Source organism: Cavia porcellus, unplaced genomic scaffold (genome assembly GCF_034190915.1).
Source record: "Cavia porcellus strain 051 isolate PalLab524CR breed Dunkin Hartley unplaced genomic scaffold, mCavPor4.1 scaffold_14, whole genome shotgun sequence".
NCBI classification, from domain to species: Eukaryota; Metazoa; Chordata; class Mammalia; order Rodentia; family Caviidae; genus Cavia; species Cavia porcellus.
The window spans coordinates 3,266,198-3,288,647 of record NW_026947497.1 but is presented as its reverse complement, the minus strand read 5'-3'; the positions used below and the strand labels follow the sequence as shown (position 1 = coordinate 3,288,647).

At 47.2% G+C, this 22,450-nt stretch overlaps 1 protein-coding gene and 1 pseudogene across 5 annotated transcripts in view; one reads left to right on the top strand and one right to left on the bottom strand.

Moving 5' to 3' along the window:
* The window catches only part of Slc39a8 (solute carrier family 39 member 8), a 62,393-nt gene that overhangs the window by 21,014 nt on the left and 18,929 nt on the right, over positions 1 to 22,450 (top strand). For all 5 annotated transcript variants that reach the window (XM_063260552.1, XM_063260554.1, XM_063260551.1 and 2 more), the window contains exons 3-6: positions 4,322 to 4,484; positions 10,271 to 10,440; positions 12,586 to 12,708; positions 13,110 to 13,274. In XM_063260552.1, the coding sequence (XP_063116622.1) occupies positions 4,322 to 4,484; positions 10,271 to 10,440; positions 12,586 to 12,708; positions 13,110 to 13,274 (621 nt within the window). The remainder of the gene's footprint in view (positions 1 to 4,321; positions 4,485 to 10,270; positions 10,441 to 12,585; positions 12,709 to 13,109; positions 13,275 to 22,450) is intronic.
* LOC106027291 (ubiquitin-like) lies at positions 427 to 1,676 on the bottom strand (annotated as a pseudogene).

Sequence of the window (22,450 nt, the reverse complement as noted above, 5' to 3'; positions counted from 1 at the left end):
ATCTCTAGCTCTTTTTTATTTTTAATTTCTAGACAACCACCAAATTGCGTAGGCTGAGCGAATTTGTGATCCTCCTGCCTCAGCCTCCCAGAATGCTGGGATTATAGGGGAGTGCCACTGCACCTGGCTCTGCTGTCCCTTATTCTGAGGGCCCCCCTCCCACAGGATTAATGCCATCCCTCCGGGGACTGGAGCTGCCATCCATGAACTGAGAGGGACACAGTTCAGTCCGGAGTTTGTAGGATGAAACAGTGGCTGTGAGTCCAAAGAACCACTATCAGTTGCATTTGTTTACTGAAGACAGATGCTGCTGTTTGAATGAGCAGATGTTTTTCATACTCTGCAATTCTTCCTCCTACTTCTCCTCTTCTTCTTTTTTCTCTAGTCAAGTGGGGGAAACTTTACTCAGGCCCCAAGGCCACAGTGCTAGGGCAGGAGGGGCTGGTGGAGCTTTATTTGACTTCTTCTGGGGTGTGGGTTGTTGCTGTGGCCACACTCCTCCCTGTGGCAGTCGACGGCCCGGGGTGCAGGCAGGCACAGCTCTTGTAGCAGATCATCTTGTCACAGCTGTACTTCTGGGTGAGCTGGCACGGGGACAGCCCCCAATGATCCCACATCGCAGGCGAAGCCCCAGGTGCAGGGTGGGCTCTTTTTGGATGTTGTTGTCAAAGAGAGTCTGACCATCCTCCAGCTGTTTGGTGGCAAATATCAGATACTGCTGGTCCGCTGGTGTTGTGATCAGGGGTTGCAAGGAAACCAGTTATACACAGGACACATAATTTCTAGTGTTATTTATAATGGCCACCCAGTCAAACACAATAAGTGCAGGAACTCTATTCCCATACTGAAGACCTAGAGAATCCAGTTGAGGGCCTGGATCCCATGGTAATAACCTGCATGAGTCCAGCTGAAGATGTAGAGCCCATAACAGTGGCCTTCCACGAGACCAAATGGAGGTCTAGAGTCCACAACAGTAACTTGAGTGAGTCTGTTTCATGGATTTGTGCTGGAAAGGCCCAAAGGTCAGTGGTGGAAGCTAGAAAGTCTATGCCAGTGAGTGAAGGATCTGTGCCAGCAGGTTGAGGGTTCTGCACTGGAGCCAAGAAGCGACAGTCAAGATAAGGACTAGGGCTCCCCTGAAAAGTACCACAGCCATCCTCAGTGACAGTGAGGTCCTGGCTTCTCTGATGGTGAAAACAGCTGAGTTCGTATCAGGAAGCCAGCGTGACAGCTTCTCCTGGAGACTGAACAGCTCATACTTCCCTTCTAGAGCTAGGAGGCGATGCTCAAAGTAAGGACAGGAGCTCCCCAAAGTGAACTGCAGCCATTCTCAGCAACAAGGTCCCGAGCTCCTCCGATGATGATAATGGCCCAGTTCATGTCAGGGGAACCAGCATGACAAGCTCTTTCAGGAGAACCAGCAGCTCCAAACAGCACTTAGGCGAACCCACAGTGCTACGCTTCCTCTCTAGGTCTCTCTTCTGTGCTGGTAGCAGTCCTCAGGTGGGCCATCCATGCTCAGTACCACGCTGATTCAGTTCAGATGGTGTTAAATTGCCCACCAGGTTTTCATCCACCGTGTCTTGGATTTTGACTTTGATATTCTTGATGGTGTCATTGGGCTCAACCTCGAGGGAGATGGTCTTTCCTGTCAGGGTCTTTGTGAAGAGCTGCATCTCTGCTCTGCCACTTGGTTACCTCGTTGAAGAGAAGAGTTGCATTCTTATAAGACATATTAATACCATAGTTCATGTTTTTCTCAGTGGTGGGTTCCCATAATGTAATCCAGGTATTCAAGAGGCTGAGGCAGGAGGATTGCAAGTTTAAGTCCACCGAGTGAAACTCTGTCTAAAAACAAATCCACCCCCCCCACCCAAATGAAACAAAAGCTGGGGATATAGAACAATGGTGAAGTTCAATCATCAGTATTTGGAAAAAAAGTTATTTTTTACAGAGATTGTTTTTTTCTAAATCAGAGTTAATGAGTCATTAAGAGTTAATGAATTTCTGAATGGCCCAGAATTTTTTTCTTTTCTTTTTTATTTAAGAGAAAAAAAGACACAGAAAAGAAAAACAAAAACAAAAGAGACAATAACAAAAAACCCATTACAATGGCAGAACAGGTTTACAAAACAAAGTGATAGGAATTTGACAATGGCTATAATATTGCATATTGTTACCTCCACAAGGATTGCTTAGCATAATAGATATAGACATGTAAAATCGATCTAATCACCTGAATATTAATTGTTCCCTTTCAATAGCTAATACAGTTGTTAGTAGAGTCATCTTAGTATCTTACGTGAATACAAATTTGTGTCTTTTCTTCTTCCCTTTTTTGTTCCCTCCTTTCCTCTATCCCAATCGTTTTCCCTCTTTGAGCAGTTTCTTACACAGTATTTACTGTAGATTTTGGATTATATATACCTTTTCGCTTTCTTACACTAGGGAGACAATATGGTATTACACACGTGAGCTTATTCCATTTATGAGTATGGTCTCAAGTCATGTCCATTTACTTATAAAAGTCTCAATGCAGTCTTTCTTTATAGCTGAGTAGTGCTCCATTGTATAAAAATACCGCATCTTTTTTATCCATTCCTTGATTGATGGGCACTTCAGTTTCTACGATTCGGCTATTACAGATTGTGTTGCATGGCTGTACATATATCACTGTCATATGATGTTTTCAATTCTTCTGGGAAAATGCTCACAAGTGGGGTAACTGGGTCAAATGGAACCCCTAATCTTAGCTTTTTGAGGAATCTCCACACTGATTTCACAGTGGTTGTACCAGTCTACACTCCCAGCAACGTTGCAGAAGAGTTCTTTTTTCCCTACAGCCCCTCCAGCATTTGTTATTGGTTGATTTCTTGATCTTGATCATTCTTTCTGGAGTGAGATGGAATCTCAGTGTTGTAATTTGCATTTCCTAAATAACTAGTGATGTTGAACACTTTTTCATGTATTCACTTCCCATTTGTATTTCTTCATCTGAGAAGTACATATTCATCTCAGATGCCCATTTTTGGATTGGGTCTTTGAATTTGGAGGGTGTGATTTTTTTCAGTACTTTATACATTCTAGATAGATGTCCTTTGTCTGAGGGACATTGGCTAAGATATTTTCCCAGTTTGTTTGTTTTCTTTTCACTCTGTTGGAGATTTCTTTTGACATGCAAAAATATTTTAATAAGATGAGATCCCAGTTGTTGATTTTGGGAAATATTTCTCATGCAGTTTGATTTTTGTTCATGAACTCTCTGCCTACTCCTATGTTGTCAAGATTTTTGCCTACATTGTCTTCCAGCAGATTTAGTGTTTCTGTTTTAATATTTAGATCTTTGATCCATTTTGATTTTAGTGCCCAGTGATAGACGTGGGCTCAGTTTTAATCTTGGGCATATGGGAGCCAGTGTTTCTAGCACCACTTATGAAAGGGGCTATCTTTCTTCCACTGAATATGTTCGGCCACTTTGTTAGGATGAAGGCCCAGGATTATTTTCAAAGCTTTGCATAATATAAAGAAGCTACTCAAGGTCACTGAGAACAATGTATATTTTAGGTAATAATAGTTTGTCCTAAAAAAATTTAAAATGTTTTATATGTTGGAATTATTATTGCTTTGCGCAGGAGAATGAGTTTCTTAACTGAGAAACTAAGGAATCAAGTATATCGTCTATCAGAAATATTATGGGAAAAGGCTAGGAATTTAACTCAGTGGCATAAGTGCCTGCCTGGCAAGCGGGAGGTGATGAGTTAGATCCCCAGGACCAAAAAAGAAAAAGAAATATGACGGGAAGCCACCTCAGTGGCCCCCATAAAATGCAAAATGTCAGTGAAAAGAAAATGCAGGAGGAAGGGAACAGAGGACATGAAGTCACCTTAATGCCCTTCAGTAGTGTTGTTGGTGTGCTTCATGTATTTATGTGAGTGTGTAAGGAGTGTGTGTATAGCAGTGAGTGTGCAGGAGTGTAACTGTGTGTGTGTAGCAGTGTGTGTGTAACAGTGTGAGTGTAACTGTGTGTGTGCGCACGCGTGTGTACTCTTTGTGGGCGGAGCCCCGCCCCAGGCCCGTGCTGGCCGGGCACCGTCTCCCCGCACTGCTTTGCTCTGCGTTTCATAAACGCCTTCAGCACGTGGTCCGCCCGGCACCCAGGCCTGAGCAGCTTTCGGACCCTGCTCATCTCTACTCTGAATGCCCTGGGGCTCCGTCTGGGGCGGGGGCTGCAGCAGAGGCGTGACCCTGTGTGGCCCTCTGCAGCGCCTCTGCGGCCACTCTGCTGTGTTAATGCCCATCTGTCCCTGTGCCCCCTTTCCAGTGCTTGTCAGCCGAGGAGATCTTCGCCCTGCATGGCTTCTCCAATGCCAGCCGGATCACCAGCGCCGACTTCCCCAGCATCTGCCCGGCCGTGCTGCAGCAGCTGACCTTCCACCCCTGCGAGGCCCAGCCCAGGCCCTCTTCCAAGCCCAGCTTGTCACAAGGTGCGTGGCCGCTCCTGGGCTCAGGGTTGGGGCTGGGCGGGCACTGCAGGCCTGCCTGTCTCTGCCTGCTGTGCTGCAGTGGCACAGATGAGCAGAGAGGTGGCCCTGAGGGTGCAGAGTGAGCGGGCTCATCCTCGGAGCAGAGATTCAGAGCCTCTTGGTGTGTCTGGTCAGCTTAGCGAGGTGAATGTGGCTTTGATGCCTCAGTGCCCTTTACTCCTTGAGGGACAGTGCCCAGGGCCTAGAAAGTAAAGGTGTAAGAGCACTCTGGCCCACATAGAAAGCCAGAGCTCAAGGTCTCTGTGGCTGGGTACATGCAACTCCTTGATATCACAGCATTGATAAGCCCCCCGTGGGTATTTTAATTTTCACTCATTTATTTGTTAGATAAATGTTTGCTGGGCGCCATCCTGAGCAGTGTTCTCTAGGGTCCAGCAGCAAACAGGAAGGATTTTCTGCCCTTCTAGGGTTTACAACACAGTGACAGACGAGTGCTTAAACAAATAAGCTAACGGTGCGGGCAGAGGCAGCCCACCTTGCAGAGGCCTGGCTGAGGGAGCGCAGATCCTCTGTGGGTGCAGGGAGGGGTGGCCAAGTGGTCGAAGGACTGAGACCAGGCTGGGCAGCGAGGGGCAGGCAGGGGTGTCAGAGGACTGATTTTATGTAGAACACAGTGTGAAGCCATGTTGGGTGCGAATGTTAGCATTGTGAGTTTATTCCCACCTGGATGGAAGCGTGCTACATGTCCGGGGCCAAGAGCAGAAGCCAGGAGGCTGTTTTGGGGCAGATGTCCAAGGCCTTGGGGACTTGGGCCATGACGGGGCCGAGGTGAGTAGACAGAGGCAGGGTGGACTGGCGATGGGCTGAGTCGGTTTGTCTGGGGTTGGGTGTGGGAGAGGAGGGAGAGCGATGGCTTGAGCTAGAGAGATGGACTGCACGCTTGCCCCTGTTTTCAGGGGTGGAGACGAGTGGAGAGATCTCTAGTGGGGCGAAGGGAACAGTGAGGGGTGAGGGTAGACTGGGAGCTGTCCTTCGAGGCCAGCCAGGTGCCCAGGAGGCAGGGTGACCCCGCATTCGAATTCAGTGGAGAGGTGGTGTTGCTGGTGCTGCAGGAGCAGGCTGGTTCTATCTGTGCAGAGTGAGGGACACGGAGGGACTGAGACAGAATGGAGAGCGGTCTCCACAGGGCTACACCTGCTCGGCTTGCTGGAGTCTCCCTGCCTGTGCACATTGCTTGAATACCAGTCATGCCAACAAGAGTGATAATGGCCTGTATTTTGGAAGCTTGCTATGCAACAGGTACTCTTCCAAGCATGGTTTTTAGATGAACCACTCAGTCTTCCAACAGCTGTGTAATGTAGACCCTGCTTTCCCATTTCACAGGCAAAAAATAGAGGTACAGGAAAGGACCTCTATTACACAGTTCACATGTGCTGGAGACAGACTCAACTCAGGTTGTCTTGGCTTCAGAATTCGGGTGCTCCTCCATCTTTTGCCCTTGTGAATACTAACAGTGGAAGTCATCACCCACAGTTTACCAAGATACTTTGCAACTTAATGAGTAACACTAGGTAGTTTCAAAGTTGAAATAATAGTATTTTGAGCAGTTACTAATAGTTGAAGCAAATATTTTTGCTAGAGTATGTTTATATTTCTTCCAGTCTGCACTATACAGTTTGCACTATATGTTCAAAAATAACTTCAGCAAACTACTCGTTGGCCGTGTGCGAACATTTCCTGGTTGTACACATGGACCCCGAATCAGCCTGCTGCTGCTCAAGTCCAGCTCATGACTTGAACCTCTTTCTGCCCTGATTTCCCCATCTGAAATAGTTCGTTCTCATACTGTTGCTATTAAAAAAAGCACTTAAAATATCACACGCACACCCGGATGAGAAGGAGATGATCCATTGTTGAAAGGACAAAGGCTGAGAGTTGCAGTTTGATGTTACCGTATCAAGAAACATAACCCACCAGAAACATAAACCTAAAGTAAATAAATATCTGGCACATGGTTAGGTGCTATATTAGGTCTCTTAAATAAATAAATTATATCCAACTCATACACAATTCCTGGAAATGAGGTTTCAGAAAAATAAAAATCTTTTGTGCAGGTTAATTATGATTTTCAAAAGTGTTTTGAACTCCATTGGCTCAGGTGGTTTTAACTGCATTTCATGAACCAGGAGATGAGAACAGGGAAGCCGGAAACGGGAAGCAGGAGAAAGAATTCTAAGGTCAACACTACAAAGCCATAAGGCGGAAAAAGTCAACAATCCCGAGTTACAAGATCAGAAAGATACTGAATGTTGGACGGCAGATCCAATAAAGGAGGCAGAGCATTCTGCTTTTCGAGATGTGAACTTGGCAATGTAGCTTTTTTCTCTTTACTTTGATACCGGGCATCAACCCAGGCCTATGCACCGAGCTGGCTCCCCATTTGCCCTGTTACAAGGTCTCTCTAAATTACCCACATTGGACGTTAAATGCATCCTTGCTTCAGCCTCCCAGCGGCTGGGATCATAGAGGTTGACACCGTGCCCGGTCACATTGTCTATTTGATGTGACATCTTACCAGTTTTATTTTAGTGCAGCTGTGTAATCTTGAGCAACTTCAGTCCCCTCCTTTGTGACATGCAGACGCATCTAATGATCACAGCTTTCTTTCAGAATTGCTGGGGCCTTCACATGAGTTAATGTGTGTGAAGTGCCCAGAACTGACTGGCTACAGAGTCAGAAGCTGACATCTTTAGTCTTCTTTCTCTGTGCTCAGAGGTTCCCCTCTTCCCTGGCCTCTGGAACATGCTCCTTTCCTATCAAGAAATGTTTAAGAAATAACAAATTGTGGTGGATTCTGATATAACACTGCATTTACAAGTCAACTCTGAGTTCATTCAAAAAAATGAAAAATCAAAATGAAAGGAATCCAAAGAGTTAGGCTACTAGAGTTTTCTGAACATGTTTATGTTGACATTTCAGTGAGAGGATAAAATACTTTTGTTTCTTTTCTTTTTTTATTGGTACCGGGGATTGAACTCATGACCGCCTGCTTGCAAGGCAGGCGCTTATGCCGCTGAGCTAAATCCCCAGCCCCAATACTTTTGTTTCTACAAGAGCTCACATTTTATGATTTTTAAAGTTATTTTTGAGGTACTTTATAAAATTATATTAATGACTACAGTAAACTGATGGTCCACTAACTTCTCTGAGAGGGAAATTACATGCATTTGATCAATAATTTAACAGCCCCAAACTGCCTTGGTTTTGATGAATTTCAGAATACTGCTTAATTCAGCTAACAGATGAGAACAATAGAATGTCACTTGAAGCATCCTGAGGGTCCTGCTGTCCAGCGTCACAATGCAGGTCTGCACTGCGGCATAATGAGGTGGCTTCCCTTGTGCTGAATCCAGGCAGACAGCACAGCCCCGGGCTCCAAAAGCCAACTTGTTCTGTTCCCTGGATAACAGTGAGCTGAATGGACAGACACTTAGGTGAAGGTCAGCTATACTTTTTGGAAACAGTAGTGAATGGTATTGTTGGCTGACCAAGCTCAGCTGACCAAGCTGAGGAGTTGTTTTTTTCTACCTGGGTTTCAGGGTGGTTGGAAAAGTCGTTAGTGGGTTTCCTCAATAAACAGAAGTGCTGTTTGCTGGCTAATTTCCTAGGCACTGAGGATAAATTCTTGAAAATGACACCATCTGCATGATGTAGACAAACCATCAGGGATAGGGTTCATGGAGCTCGCAGGATGCAGCGATTGACAATCAGCTTCAAATGAGGGACTCTGAGGACCTTGCTGAGCTCAGCAGAGGCGGCTTGGAGAGTTGGGCTGGTGTCTGCAGATGGGGGTCCTTAGTGTGTGGGGTGCTGGGCCTGGGCGGAGCCCTGTGAAGAAGGAGCAGCTAACACTGGCAAGTGCATGGGAGCTCGTCTGGGAGGAGCAGCTGGGAGCTGGTCCTGTGTGTGTTGTGTGGAACCTTGGCAGGACAAGATGGAACACTGTCCTGCTCCATCAGGGTGACCTGAGAGGTGACATGAGTCTGCATTCCTGCAGGCACAGAGGGCCACTGAGGCCGATGGGCAGGGTCTGGCTCCTGTTTCCTAAGGACCTGGCTAGTAGAGAGTGGGAGAATGGAGTTGACCTTGTGTCTGCTGTGTGCAGGGGCTGTGGATGCCTATCAAAAGAGCTGAAACGCTATAAGACAGTGTAGCCATGGAGTCGCCTCTGTTTGCCACGCAAACATTTCTTTGCCTTCTGATTTTCATTTTCCAACTTGATGCGTCTTGTCAGTGAGACAAGGAGGTCGGAGGAATGTATGTGGGCCAGGTGAGGAACAGTGGCTGTTGGCCGCAGGTAGAGGAATGGCGGATGACGTCTGGGGCTGAGAGCTTTCTCCAAGGGGCAGTCTGAGGGCAGGGGCGGGGCTGTTAGGTAACAAGGAAGGACAACTGCATTACTCATGGGTCCTGGCAGGCCTCAGGCCGATAGGCGGGCTCGTGGAGAGGACAGTGTCACGCTGCTCAGCACTGTGATGGGTTATATGTCTCCCCAGCACTGCTTATTGTCTGGGCTTGGTGTTGGCAGGTGAGCTGGGCACTCCTGCACGTGCACACAGGTGTGTGCATGCCTTTTCCAGCTCCCCAGCAGGACGGTGACTGCTACCTGTTGGCAGGAGCCATGGTGTGTCCTTATCCTGGACCTGAGACTATTTGCTAGGAGCCATGGTGCTTCCATGTTCTGGACCTAAGAGCAAATTTGTGGACAGAATAAGAGTGTGTTGTCATGTCTCCCCATGTTTTTGCCTGAGTCCCAGAGGTGCAGTGGCAGGGTGACCTCCACAGGTGCAGCTCACACTTCGCTGAGTTGGCTGGCTCGCTGGCTTGGGGTCCGGCTCTGTCTGTCTGGGACTTGGTGGCTTGCTTGGCCCCTGTGCCTTTTGGCTTCCTCAGCTATGTGGAGAAGGAGGCAGCACTGTCCCCTCCCCAGCCACGAGGGAATCTAGGAGCTGTCTCAAGCTGCATCAGGTACAGGCCTGTGATGGTGTTGCCATTTGTTCTCTGAGGCTGCTGCTGTCTGAGGCAGGGTTGAGTACCAGGATCCTTAGGGTCTTCAGGGCCATCGCCTTCTCCTTCCCCTGGGCTCCACGGACAGAGAGCCCTGCAGACAAAGCAACCGCCACACAGCCTAGGGCCACACTGTCCTTAGCCTCGGGTGACTGCTGCAGGCCACTGTCCTGCCTGCACCCTTCCTCCCTGCAGGTCCTTTCACTAGTGCCCCCGAGTCTGGGGGCAGAAGCTGAGGCCCAGGGGCCCAAGGGCAGCAGGTCAACATGCCCTGGTTGAGGGACTCGGAGGAGTGCACACCACCTTGCTGTCTGCTGATGCTCTCTGTCCCATCTGGGGACTTATGGGTTCTCTAGAGTCAGCAGACAAGTGACTGTGACCAGCCAGTGAGGGCTGTGCTGGTTCCTGTGGCATCCTGGCTTAGCTCACCCATCATCTGTCTCTTGCTGTCACCCACATGGTCCCCCGACTCTCGGCCTGTCCCCTGTGGAGTCTGGGTCTGTCCTGCTCTGAGACTTCTGAGTTCTCTGCAGACCCCGAAGTCCATGGCCTGGGAGATGTCAGAACACAGCAGAGCGCAGGCACTGCATCCTCACCGTCTGCAGGGCTATGTCTGTGTGCTGGGTTTTCTGCCGAGCTTTGTTTTAAGCAAATGCTTTGCACTCACTTGGTGAGACTGCTGGGCCCCGATAACGATCTCTCCCTCCCCTCCGACCCAGTCTGGGGCTACGGGCTGCTCTCCGTCACCATCATCAACCTGGCCTCACTCCTCGGCTTGGTCCTGACCCCGCTCCTCAAGAAGTCCTACTTCCCCAAGATCCTGACCTACTTTGTCGGGCTGGCCATCGGGACTCTTTTTTCCAACGCAATTTTCCAGCTTATTCCAGAGGTAAGGATGGTGTTTCTGTGAATAATTTTCTCTTTCATGTTCCTTTAGTATTTTGGATGCTGTTAGCCTCCATAACCCTTGCAGTATGTGATGAGAAGGTTTAAGGTGGGGTCAAAGCAGACACCGGGGCTAGGGATGGAGTGGGATTCACATCCCAGGGGCCGCGGACCCTCGGACAGGTGTGCAGACTCACATGCTTCCGCCGTGTGCTCGGCAAACCCTTCTCTGCACACCCTTCTTTTTCTCTCTCTCCCCTTCCTTCTTTCTTTCCTTCCTTCTTTTTTTCCTTTTTTGTATTAGGGACTGAACCCAGGGCTTTCACATTGAGCTGCTTATACAGTATAATTTTTAAATTATAAAATACTTTTTTGGCAAGTTTCTTGCTAATTTGATAAATTCCTCAGATTAGAATCCTCCTGCCACAGCCTCCCAGAGTTCAAGTATTATAGGCACCCACTACTATGCCCAGTGATTATTTATTTCTAAAGCATCTGCCATGTCAAATTAAATGAAGATATGCCACAAAATCCCCATATGTTTATACTTCTGCTGGAGAAAAGCAGCAGTCATAAACATATGAGAGTTGAGTTGACAAATACCTTTTCTTTTAATAAAAAAATTAACTAAGGGAAAAACCAGTAGTGGGCCAATGCCTACCCCGTGAGTCTTTCCTCTGACAAAACATTGTTGATCTGACATCAACAGTCAATCAACAGACAATAGCTATGTGCTCATAAAAAAGGAGAGAGAGAGAGAGAGAGAGAGAGAGAGCAGGGCGAGAGGCATGGGAGGGAAAGCCGAGCAGGGAGAACTGGGGGACCCTGCAGGAGAGGTCTGCAGAGCTGTGGAGGAGGCTGTGCTTGGGGACACCTGTCCGGGGCGGGGACCCAGCTGCGCAGAGCTCCCGGCTAGGAAAGAGACTAAATTGCTTTCAGTTGACAGTGCGGGCAGAACTCCTCAGGGCCCTAAAATTTATGATTACTTGATCTAGAAAGAATGCAGGGGAATATTGATTTCAAACTCCAAAAGGAGAGAAGACAAAATTAAAATCCCGGGAATGAAATGCTTGCTTATCCACTAGTGACAGCTAACGGGGAAGTACAGATCTTTTGCTGTTTGTGCCACACGTCAGGTAATGTAGTTCACGGAGCACCGTAGTGTGTGTATTTGTGTTTATTATTTCACCTGCTTTCCGAGCGGAATTAAACCAGCCGGGCAGGGCATGTGGCTTGGTGGTGGAGCTGGTCTGGCGTATGCAGCTCTGACTTCCAACTGCAGACTGCAAACAAAACAAAACAAAAACTAAACTAAGATTCCAAGTGCATGGGGAGTCTATCTGTATAATCGTAGGTTGGAAATGTAGTCCTAGAAAAGCTCTGTCTTTGTTGTAACCTCTCAGGCTTCCGTCGGCTTATTTTATGAGTATGCAAAACCCCTTTGCTTTTGTTGTTGGGTTTGACTTCATGCCCCTTATGTTAGGTATGCAGGCAGGTGTTTTTACGCTGCTCTTGCACTGTGTACTTGTGAACAGGCACACAGTAGTCACTTACATGAAGAGCAGGCTTCAGGGTGTCACCGGAAGAGTAGACCCAGGGCCAAGTCTCTGACAGCCTCTCATCCACTCCAGAGAGGAGAGCTTCAGTGCATGGAAAGGAGGGAGCCAGGCCTGCAGTGCACGCCTGTGATCCCCGCACTCTGGGAGGCCGAGGCAGGAGGACTGTAAGTTCAAGCACAGCCTGGGCAATTTAGTGACTTAGTGAAACCCTGTCTCAGAAAGTAAAGAAGGGCAGGGGGGTGTGGCTCTGGGCAGAGGTCTTGGGTTCAGTCCCCAACACTGAAAAAAAGTGCAAAGTTGTGGCTTTTCATGTATTACTGTCCCCTCCTATTTCACTGTCTTAAGCTTATGCACTTACTGTGTGTTAGGGCCACCTTGCTTCTCCAAACTCCAGCTCTTGCCCTTGGCCCCTCTGACAGTGGCTTTTCTCCTTTGCAGCCTTGGCAGGTGCTTCCCAGTGTTAACTGGTTGTGAGGACAGACATAGAACATTGGTTAAAAACCGGTCCTGAGGAATCATGGTACTGTTTCCCGAAGATTAAGTTAAATTATGTAGTTTGACCAGAATTGTCTTGCCTCTCCCTGCCCCAGGCATTTGGATTTAATCCCAAAGTTGACAGCTATGTGGAGAAGGCGGTGGCTGTGTTTGGAGGATTTTACCTGCTTTTCTTTTTTGAAAGAACACTTAAGATGTTACTAAAGACCTACGGGCAGGTAGGTGGACTCCTTGGGCACGTGGGATCCGGGCCGGAATGGCTGCAGGAGGTGGGAACTTCGCTCCAGGATGGGGTCTGAGCCCAGGTGTGGGTGGGAGAGGGTGGGAGCCTCAGCGCAGTTCTGGCTGGAAGGATCCTGGATCCAGGCTGGAGAACAGAGTGTGCAGAGCTGGTATCGCATGTGTATTACCAAAGTAGAAAGGGACCTGACTCCAACACGAAAAACAGAAGCAACAGAATACAGTCAACAGAGAGCGTCTAAGAGGGGAGGTTTTGTAAATCCTTACAAAGGCTAAGCGGAGAGAGGATGCAGGCGTCTTCTTGGGTGAGTGGGCAGGCAGTTGCTGCACGGCAGCTGGCCTCTCATGCTCCCTACCCTTGGCTCCTTTTTCCACGCAGCACGATCACGCCCACTTCGGGAAAGACGACTTCAGCCCTCCTGACAAGACGCACCCTCCTAAAGCGCTGCCTGCCGTCAACGGGGTGATGTGCTACGCCAACCCCGCTGTCACGGAGTCCAACGGGCAGGTGCACTTCGACTGCACCAGCGTGGTGTCCCTGCAGGTACGTGGGCCCTGCCCTCTCTCCAGACCACTCTCCAGACCACTCTCCCCACTCTCCAGACCCCCGCCTTCTCCTCGGCAGAGGCCGCTGGGAGCTGCATGCACTGCACGCTGCCTGTGTCAGACTCCCTCTTACACACTGGGGGGGGGGGGGTTAAGAAAAGGTGCGTCTGCAGGCCTTGCCCGCTTTCTCCCTGGGGCTTTACACTGAATAAGAAAGAAACTGCGGGCTACTGGGTCTGAGGCTTCGTTATCCCCTAAGTTTGTTTATGGAGTCGTCTCTGCCTTAGATTTCTGAGATGCGTGTAGCACAGTTACCACGGAGTATTCTCTTCCATCTTTTCAGGATCTATAACCAAAGCATCCCTAGAGTGAGCCCGAAACTGTAAGAAGAAAGATTTATATGCTATTACTATTGCTTTTATTAGTTGTACTTACAGGTCTTGAAGAACAGAATACTCTGCTAAGAGTGTTGTACTCCGTCGCAGTTCTTGGTATGTTGTCTGTGTTGGCTTTACACATTGAGAACCATTAGTTTTTGGTCAAGGAGCATATTTATTGTGGTAGGAAGATGCAAAATGCTTCTGACAGGATGTGGCGCTTGTTCTAGATAGTGGTGTGGGTGTAGTCAGGTGTGTGCTCTGGGACAGCTCAAGGTTAAAGGTCAAGAAGGCTGGTCTGGGGAGGGCCGGTCTCCCAGCACTCTGTCATTCTGTTGTGGGCACGGGACTGCATCATATTCCTGACATTGCCTGTGTTGTCCCCCACCGTCCTACCTGTGCGGCCGCTGGGCGTGTGGGGTGGTGAGGAGGGACCCCATCAGGCAGGTTCTTGGGGCCTTTGCTAGCTCTAGACTCGGGGGCCATTTGAGGGACCAGCCAGGCCTGGCTTCTATGAAACCTCTGTGTGTCCACTGGAAAAAGATGTGATTCAGTGCACAGTGCTGGAACTTGCCTGTTTTTCCGATAAAGGAAAACTTAGTCCAGCCAAGTTTAGAAGCTGACTGTTGTGAAGTTCTATTTAAGATCGAGGTGCAGTGAAGTGGGTTGTCGCTGCCCAGGGTGGATGCTAGAGCAGCAGGCTTTGTCAATAACTGCCACAAAGTGACACTCCACAAACACGAAGGGAGCCTCCCTGCCGAGTGCGGTCCCGGTGAGAATCTAACAGACTTCACATCCGCGTCAGTTTGTTCACCAAGTACCTCCTTGGACTGACCCTAGGAGGGTGGCACAGAGTGGAGAGCCCTGCTTTCCACGGTGTGACTGAAATGTCCCAAATATTGAGTTTTACACCAAAAGGTGTGAACATGGGGCTGGGTGGAGATGGATCGGGAGCCCGCTGTGTCCATGTGTGGGCTTCTGTGCCAGTCTTTCGGAGGGTTTGGCTTTTCTTTGTCTTTGCTTGGAGGGGAGAAGGGGGAGCTTCTTCCTGGCTGCCTGCCTTTCAGTTGGCTTCCTGTATGTGTTGCTACTCACAATGAGAATGGTAGAGGACTGCCCAGGAAGTGGTCTCCCTTGCAGGATGAGGTCAGGCAGAGGAAGAGGAAAAGGAGGAGGAGAAGGAGGAGGAGGAGGAGGGGGGGGGGAGGAGGAGGAGGAGGAGGAGGAGGCGGCCAGAGGGTGGAGGCTCCCTCGGTGCCCCTCCAGACCCTTGTCCTGTACTCAACATCTCATCAGACTCCGAGTGCTGCCCAGGTCCTGGATGTGGCTCCCTGATCCTCTCCGATGAGCTCTTCCTTCATTGGTGTTGATTATTCTTTTATTCTTCTCTACTTAACACCTTTTTACATCCTTGAGAAAAGCTGGCCCACTTCCGTTATTACCCCACACAACGCTCATCCTGCCCTTCCGGACTTGAAGGAGGAGCCTGCGGTCCTGTTGGCTCTGTACTCTCCCCTCTCACCAGGACTTGCATCCTTGCTCATCTTCAAAGCCAGTTCCCCTAACTGTCCTCCTCTCCCCAGTGCCATTCCCTGTCCTTGCTGGCCGCTCCTGCCTCTCTCCCTCTGTCCGCTTTCTCTCCCCTTCCCCTGACCTTGCCGCTTCCAGCTTCCCAGATCCTTTCTGCATCTCCAACCCCTTGAGAGCCTGACAAATTCCAGAGGAAGAGTTTGCTCCCTGCTGTCCTAGCTGCAATCCAGGTGGTCACCCCCACCCACCTAGGGCTGCCCTGTGCCATGGATTAGTCGTGACCCCAGCTCCGGTGGAGATGAGCTCACGTGGCACCGTGCATTCTGGCATGGAACTCACCCTGCGCCTTTCTCAAAGCTTTCCCTGTGAACCACGTGAACACTTTTAAAAAAATGTTTATTTTATGGAAAAAAAGTAAAACAAAGTTTCATAACAAGATGAGAAGAGAATAACAATAGTTAATATATTGCATGTTGTTCTCTTTAGTTACTCGGAGTACAAGGTACGGACATAAGAAATTCTCCAGCCTTCCTTTTCAATAAACTATTTTTTTCCTTTTTTCTTTGTTTCTTCCTTTACCTAATCTAGTTTCTTCTTCCTTTTGAACAAGTTCTTCCCATTTCACAATATGTGTTTTATATTTTAGACCTTATTTATGCTTTCTGTTTCTCACACCAGGAAGATAATATGATGTTTATACCTGTGAGTATGATTTATTTCACTTATGAGTATGGTCTCAAGTTGCATTCATTTACCTTGGAAATTCTCAAGTTTAAATATCAGAACCGAACCAACCTGTGGACAAATGTTCTTAGTAAAAGTATTTACAGTATTCCACAACATCAGAATATACTTCTTAGCTGCACATGGGGTGTTCTCTAAAATAGATCATATAAAAAGCCCACAGAACAGGCTTAAATAAATGAAAAGGATTTGTAATTATCCCATGCATATTTTCTGACCATAGTACAATGAAATTGGTAATTAATGGCAAAAGAAACCACAAAAACTCCATAAACATGGAATAACCAGTGAGTCATAGATGAGGTTAAAGAAGAAATTAAGCAATATCTATAATTAAATGAAAAGATATAACATACTGGAACCCGTGGGATAAGGAAAGCAGTCCTGGGAGGGGAATTTATAGTGGTGAATTCTCATACCAGGAAAATGGAATAAGCACAAATAAATAATCTGATTTTGCACCTCAAGTTTCTAGAAAAGGAAGAGCAAGTAAACCCAAAGCCCATACAAAGGAGGAAGTTATAAAGATCAGAGCAGAAATGAACACAGTGGGGACTAAGAAAACAATACAAAGAATTAACGAATTGAAGAGGTGGTTCTTTGAAAGAATAAATACAATTGATAAACCCTTAGCCAATCTTGTCAAAAAAGGGAAAAAGAACTACAGGCCAATCTCTTATCACGGGCTGATGAGCCCTGCCACCTCCCAAACAAGTGGCTGGTGAAGGTTTAAATAAAAGAGACAAGTGGTATGATTCGAGGGCTCCAGGAGGATCAAAACCTTCTAGCAGAATTCGGGATTCTCTGGGGGCTGAGACAAAGAACTCTGGGTGGCCTCTATTTGTTTGATTTTCAAACAAAGGAAAGGGTTAAAGTGGACAGCATGGGAGCTCACTGGAGTCAGCTCAAAGACTTCTCCAAGCAGTAAATTATGCTGGTTAGAACTGTCTTATCTCAAAGCTGACCTTTGCCACAGGAGTGAGACACCTTACTGCTATGGTCTCTATTTAATTTCTTGAAGTTGGAGCCAAGTGTCCTCAACTGTGGCCTTCTCTTGTCCTTTAAGGCTTTACAGCATCACAGACCACTACAGGTCTCAGCTGGGACCAGTCATTCATAGAGATTCACTACTATGAATCTGCTGCCCATCTCCAGACAAGGGGCCAAGGCCTCAGACAGTCCCACAAGAAAACATAGAAAGTCGACTGATGAATTTTAAATCCTGCTCAGAGCCGCTTTGCAGTGGTCTCCATCAGTATCCTTAATGAACATAGATGCAAAAATCTTCAGTAAGATACTGGCAAACAGAATGCAGCAAATCAAGAAGATTATACACCATGACCACGTGAGATTCATCCCAGGAATGCAGGGATGGTTCAACATTCGTAAATCAATACATTTAATACACAATTAACAGAGCCAAGGACGAAAATAATGCGATCATCTCAATAGATACAGAACAACTTTTGCAAAGTTCAACACTCATTCATGATAAAAACTCTACAAAAAATTGGAATAGATGGTCTTTATCTCAATTTGACAAAACTCATCTATGACAAATTAACAGTCAACATACCAAATGGCCACAAATTGAGAGCTTTGACTCTAAAATCAGGAATAAGGCAAAGACATCCACTATCACTAGTGCTATGTAACATAGTTCTGGAAACATTACCCAGAGCCGTTAGACACGGGAGAGAAATAAAAGGAACAAGGAGAAGAAAGAAAGAAGTTAAATTATCATTTATGAAGATGACATAATACTCTACAAAAGACTTCTAGATTTAATAACCAAATTCAGTTGTGTAGCTGGATACAAAGTCAGCACCAAGTGCTTTTTCTAGGCAGAAGAGCGCATTCTGAAGCCTCGCCCTGTCCTGCTCTCTCAGGGGCTGCTGTGTGTCGCAGGCTTGAGTGCCTTTCGCTGAGGACCCCGTGGGGCTTCTAGCCCACACCCCACCCCTGCCCATTGCAGAGTTTGTGGCCATGGTGGCTGGTGGGCGGTAGCCTGCCTCCTTCTTTCTGGCTGCCAGTGCCCTGGCTTCCACCTCATCCCCCGCCCTGCACGCAGCTGGGTGTGGGGGAGGAGCAAAGGCCTTGGAGTGAAGTGGACGGTGTCCACATCTGAGCAATAAGTACAGTTTGTATTTGGGGAAAATTAGTGGTTCTGAGCTGTGTTCATCTGTTACAGGAGGAACAAGAATTCTTAACTATTAGAGTTTTTGGAAATTAAATAACATCATGGGCCAACTACTTAGTATTCTCTTATGCTGATGATTTGTACCCCTGATGTGCTGAGCAGTTTTGGCTTCTTTCTTGAGTCATGTTTAGAGTCATTCACTGGGGGAGGGGCACAGTTCAGGGGCAGGGTGCAGGGCTGTGGGTTCCCTGCACTGCAGAAATGAGGCCAAGAAGTATCTTCCGCTTCTGGGGAGTGTCTTAATGCTTCAGGCTTCATTCTTCGGAAGGTGGCTTCTAGTGCTAACCTGGATGGAGGTCTGGGTCTACTTGTGTATTTCTCTCTGAGATAGAATAATCTGATGTGAAGATGATAGAATTCCCGCATTCTCATCTTATGATTTATATTCCTTACAATTTGAGTACTTTCCCTAGAAATTAAAGTTTGATTTTTAAACTGTGCAGCCCATTTAGTGGGGAAGACAACCTTCTGGGGGTAAATCCTGGCCAGCTGCCATTGACCTGTCAGCTAGGTTAAGAGAATTTGAAACATTTACTTTCATGTAATGGAACAGAATCTTGAAGCCCAATTTAATTTGCCACTTGAGTGATGATACCTCAGGCTCTGCACCAGATTCTTTGTTAGTGTTGTCTGGTTCTGCTCCTAATAATTCCAGGTGTGTTTGTTACAGTATGACTTAGTCTGTTTATTTGACAGAACAGGAAAATAATCATCCCTTGATTAGGCACCCAAGATACTTGATTGCCACATTATTGAAATATTTGGGACACATTAAATTTCTTAAAATTAAATCAAGGGTTATGGCTTTTATCGGGAGGCACAGGCATTCTCACTAGCTAACTGGGGTGATGTGACTTTCCGTGAAATTCTGGGTAAATCAGTTCTGGATGCGGTGAACAAAGTCCTATACCTGAGAAAAACCAAACGCCAGCTTAAGGCAGCTTTGAACTCCAGGCTGGCGTGATTTGCCAAGAAACGGAAGCCCTCGGTTAAGAATTGTTTTTATTTTTCTAGATAAAACCAAGTCCACATGTATACAAGCCTAGGAAGAGCACTGTTATGGTCTGTGTCTAGATGCCCCCTCAAAGCCTCATGAAGTCGTGGGCTGGGCTTTTTAGGTGGCTGGATCTAGAGTGTGTGACTGATTTGTGCAACGCTGGGACTAAGGGATCCTGATTAAGGGTGAGTGATTGCTGGATCAGTGCACTGATTGGATAGGCACTGCCCTACTCCCAACAGTCTGGGTAAGATAAGAGGTGCAGAAAGAGGACTGTTTCCCATTTTGCTGTCTTCTGCTGCCATGCACTGTTGCCCCTCTGCTGTGTGCCACCCTGTCTCGGAGCTAAGCTGATTCCACAACTGTGAGCTAAACAAACCTTTCCTCCTTAACCTCAGGTGTTGGGTATATTGTTTCAGCAACAAGAAAAATAACTAAGATTCCTGCTGTCAGGAGGAACTTACAGCTCTCTACCATGACTCCCTGTCCACCCACTGTCTGCCGGCTGAGATGTCCCAGTCCCTGTTCTCATGGGTGGGGTTGGGGTGGGCATGGGGGCATTGACCTTGCACATGAATCTTAGAACATCGGCACTCCCGGCTCACAGCCTGCTGAGGACGATCAGAGGTGACAGTGTACACAGAAGGGCTTTGGAGAGTGTGAAAGTCTGTTATTCTGTCTATGTGCAGGACACACTGTTGCTTACTGGTCTCATCAGGAATTGCTTTGATGATCATAGGAAAAAGTAACATTTTAGTTAGTCTTGTGATAGACATTTAAATGGTTACTGATGTGTGCTTTCAGATCCCTGCAAACATGATTAAAATGGTGTGAAAGTTTGAATACTGGCTGTATTCATTTTAATGTTTCCTTTCTGTAATCACATCACATATGCTATAATGCATGCATGCATACTAATGCACATGTATGTGTATATATAATTTTTCTTGGATAAATGGTCATTTTCAAATAAAAACAGAACAAGTGTTCAAAGACAGCTAGTCCAAGATGGGTCCTTTCATTTCCCTAGAAATTTTTGCCAGAAAAACTTGACCAATTTCTATCCCACACATTGTTTACCTAAAAGTTTTAAAATTTTCTTTCAACTGTTGCTCAGGTGGACAAAGGTTTTGGTGGATTCTGCAGGAGAAGATTCTAGTAACACCTTGGTTTCCAACTTGAGGTGCAAGAATCAGAGAAAAAGAGAGGACCCGCATTGGGTGCTGGCTGGTCTCCCAATCTTATAGATGGGTGTATGGTGAAGCATAAAAAGATGTTAGATAAAGTACTGTGATTTGGGGGTCTGGGACGGTCAGAGCTTTTGTGGCTAAGGCAAAGACTTCTCTGAACTGCCTGGTATTTATTCAGGGTGCAGAGAAGTGCAGGAAACATCTGAGGCAAAAGGCGCAATAGTGAGCAGAACCTCGAGAAATGCAACAAAGACATTCTGAGCAGTAAATCCTTGCTTAATGAGAGAGCTGTTTGATTGCTAAGGTTGGCAGTATTGCCCTGGAAAATTTGAGAGTTGGTGCCCTCAGCTGTAGTGTCATTTTGCCTTCAGAGACATCACAGTCACTAAAGGCCTCTGCTGTGACTGTTGGTGTGAAGAGCTCTGTTTCTGCATGCCAGCCGCTGGCTCCTCGGGGAAGTCCCTTAGGCCTGGGACAGACTCCTAGGGTACTAGAGGAAGCCAGCTGATTACTTCTAAAGCCTGCTCAGGGCTGCCTCAGTGTGGTTTGCAACAGACAGGACCTATCTGACTAGGGCAAGAGAAAAGAATACAGATGGGTGTAAACTTGGTGCACGGCAATGAAGCTGCTGGGGTGGGAAGACCAAACCATGCACGGGTGAGCGTAGGCGACAGAACATACTAGAGCATCGCTGGCAGAGACGAGACAGCAGGAAGAAGACAGGGTGGGAAGAGAAGGAAGATGATTTTCTGCAAGCAAATGTTTTTATTGAGGCTCAGCATGTGTACCGGAGTGTGACAAAGCACTGCTGCGGGGCTGTGTAAACATGTACGACACCGTGGACCACGGACAAGGAGGGTTGCCCTGGTGCTCCTGTGAGGCCCGTGCCCTTCGTTCCCAAAGGGAACTGGTAGCATGACGGCTTCATTATTTTCCCTTCCTGCAGGTCTGGGTGAACCAGGCTCTGGGCATGGTGGGCAAGTGTCTGGACTGTAGGAGAAGTGTGCTGGGCCAGGCGTTTCACGGTGCACCTCACTTTGCTCGTGTTAACAGTCACTCTTTCATTCGCTTTAACTGAATGTTTTCTCTACACTTGGTTTGCCATTTCCCATGTCAGTAACACTTTTTCTGCCCAGGATTTGCTCTGACACATGCGAATGCAGGGCGTGTTTTGTGCATGTCCTGTTGTGCCCGTGTGTGACAGTTGTCTGGGACAGAGGCAGGGGTGACACTGGCATAACAGGCAGAAGAGTTTCCTCACATAGTTGGACAGTAAGCACGTGTGGCTGTGTGTTCTTTTTTCTTGTAATAGAGGGACAGAGATCTCTCTGCACCCAGAAGAGCAATCAATTCATTAGAGCCTTGGAAGCTAGCTAGGGTTTAATTTTCTTGCCAGTCCTCCCTGAGGGAGGCTGCGTTAACATCTAAGGAGCAAGAAATGAATTGTAGATGATGCATGTGTTTAATTTTAGTAACAAATTGCTCTCCACACTATTATACTTATTTACCCTGTCTAGTCCCAAGAACAAATGCACATTTTCTTTACATCATTAGTAATGCTTGAAAATTGCTGGTTTTAAAAATTACTTTATTGCCACTTAAAGAGTTTGGAATCATATCCTTTGTATTTTATCTTTGTACTTTTCTAATTTTTAATAAAGTGAAGTGACTTTTCATATTCTTATTGGTTATAAGTTTATTTTTATGTTTCCTGCTCATCTGTTTTGCACATTTGAGTTGTCTTGTTTTTTTCTCTTAATTATCTGTGTGAATGAAAAATTATGTTGACGTTGGTTAAACCAGGAAGGACGACTTATCCAGGGCTGGTGTAGTAGGGTTCACCCCATGGTGAAAGGGGAAAATAGTGGCTCACTGAGGATTTCCTGCTGACTAGCAGGGTGTGTATATTTGCTGTTAGTGGATTGAAGATTACTGAGAAGAGATGTCAGGGGTGAAGGCAGGCAGCTCTTACCGCAGCCACTTAGAATTCTTGCTGAAGTTAGACCAGGTGAGCAGGTTCTCCCTGCAGGAGACTGTCTGGAGCTAGCTCACCTCCCATCTCCCAGCTCTTACCGCAGCCACTTAGAATTCTTGCTGAAGTTAGACCAGGTGAGCAGGTTCTCCCTGCAGGAGACT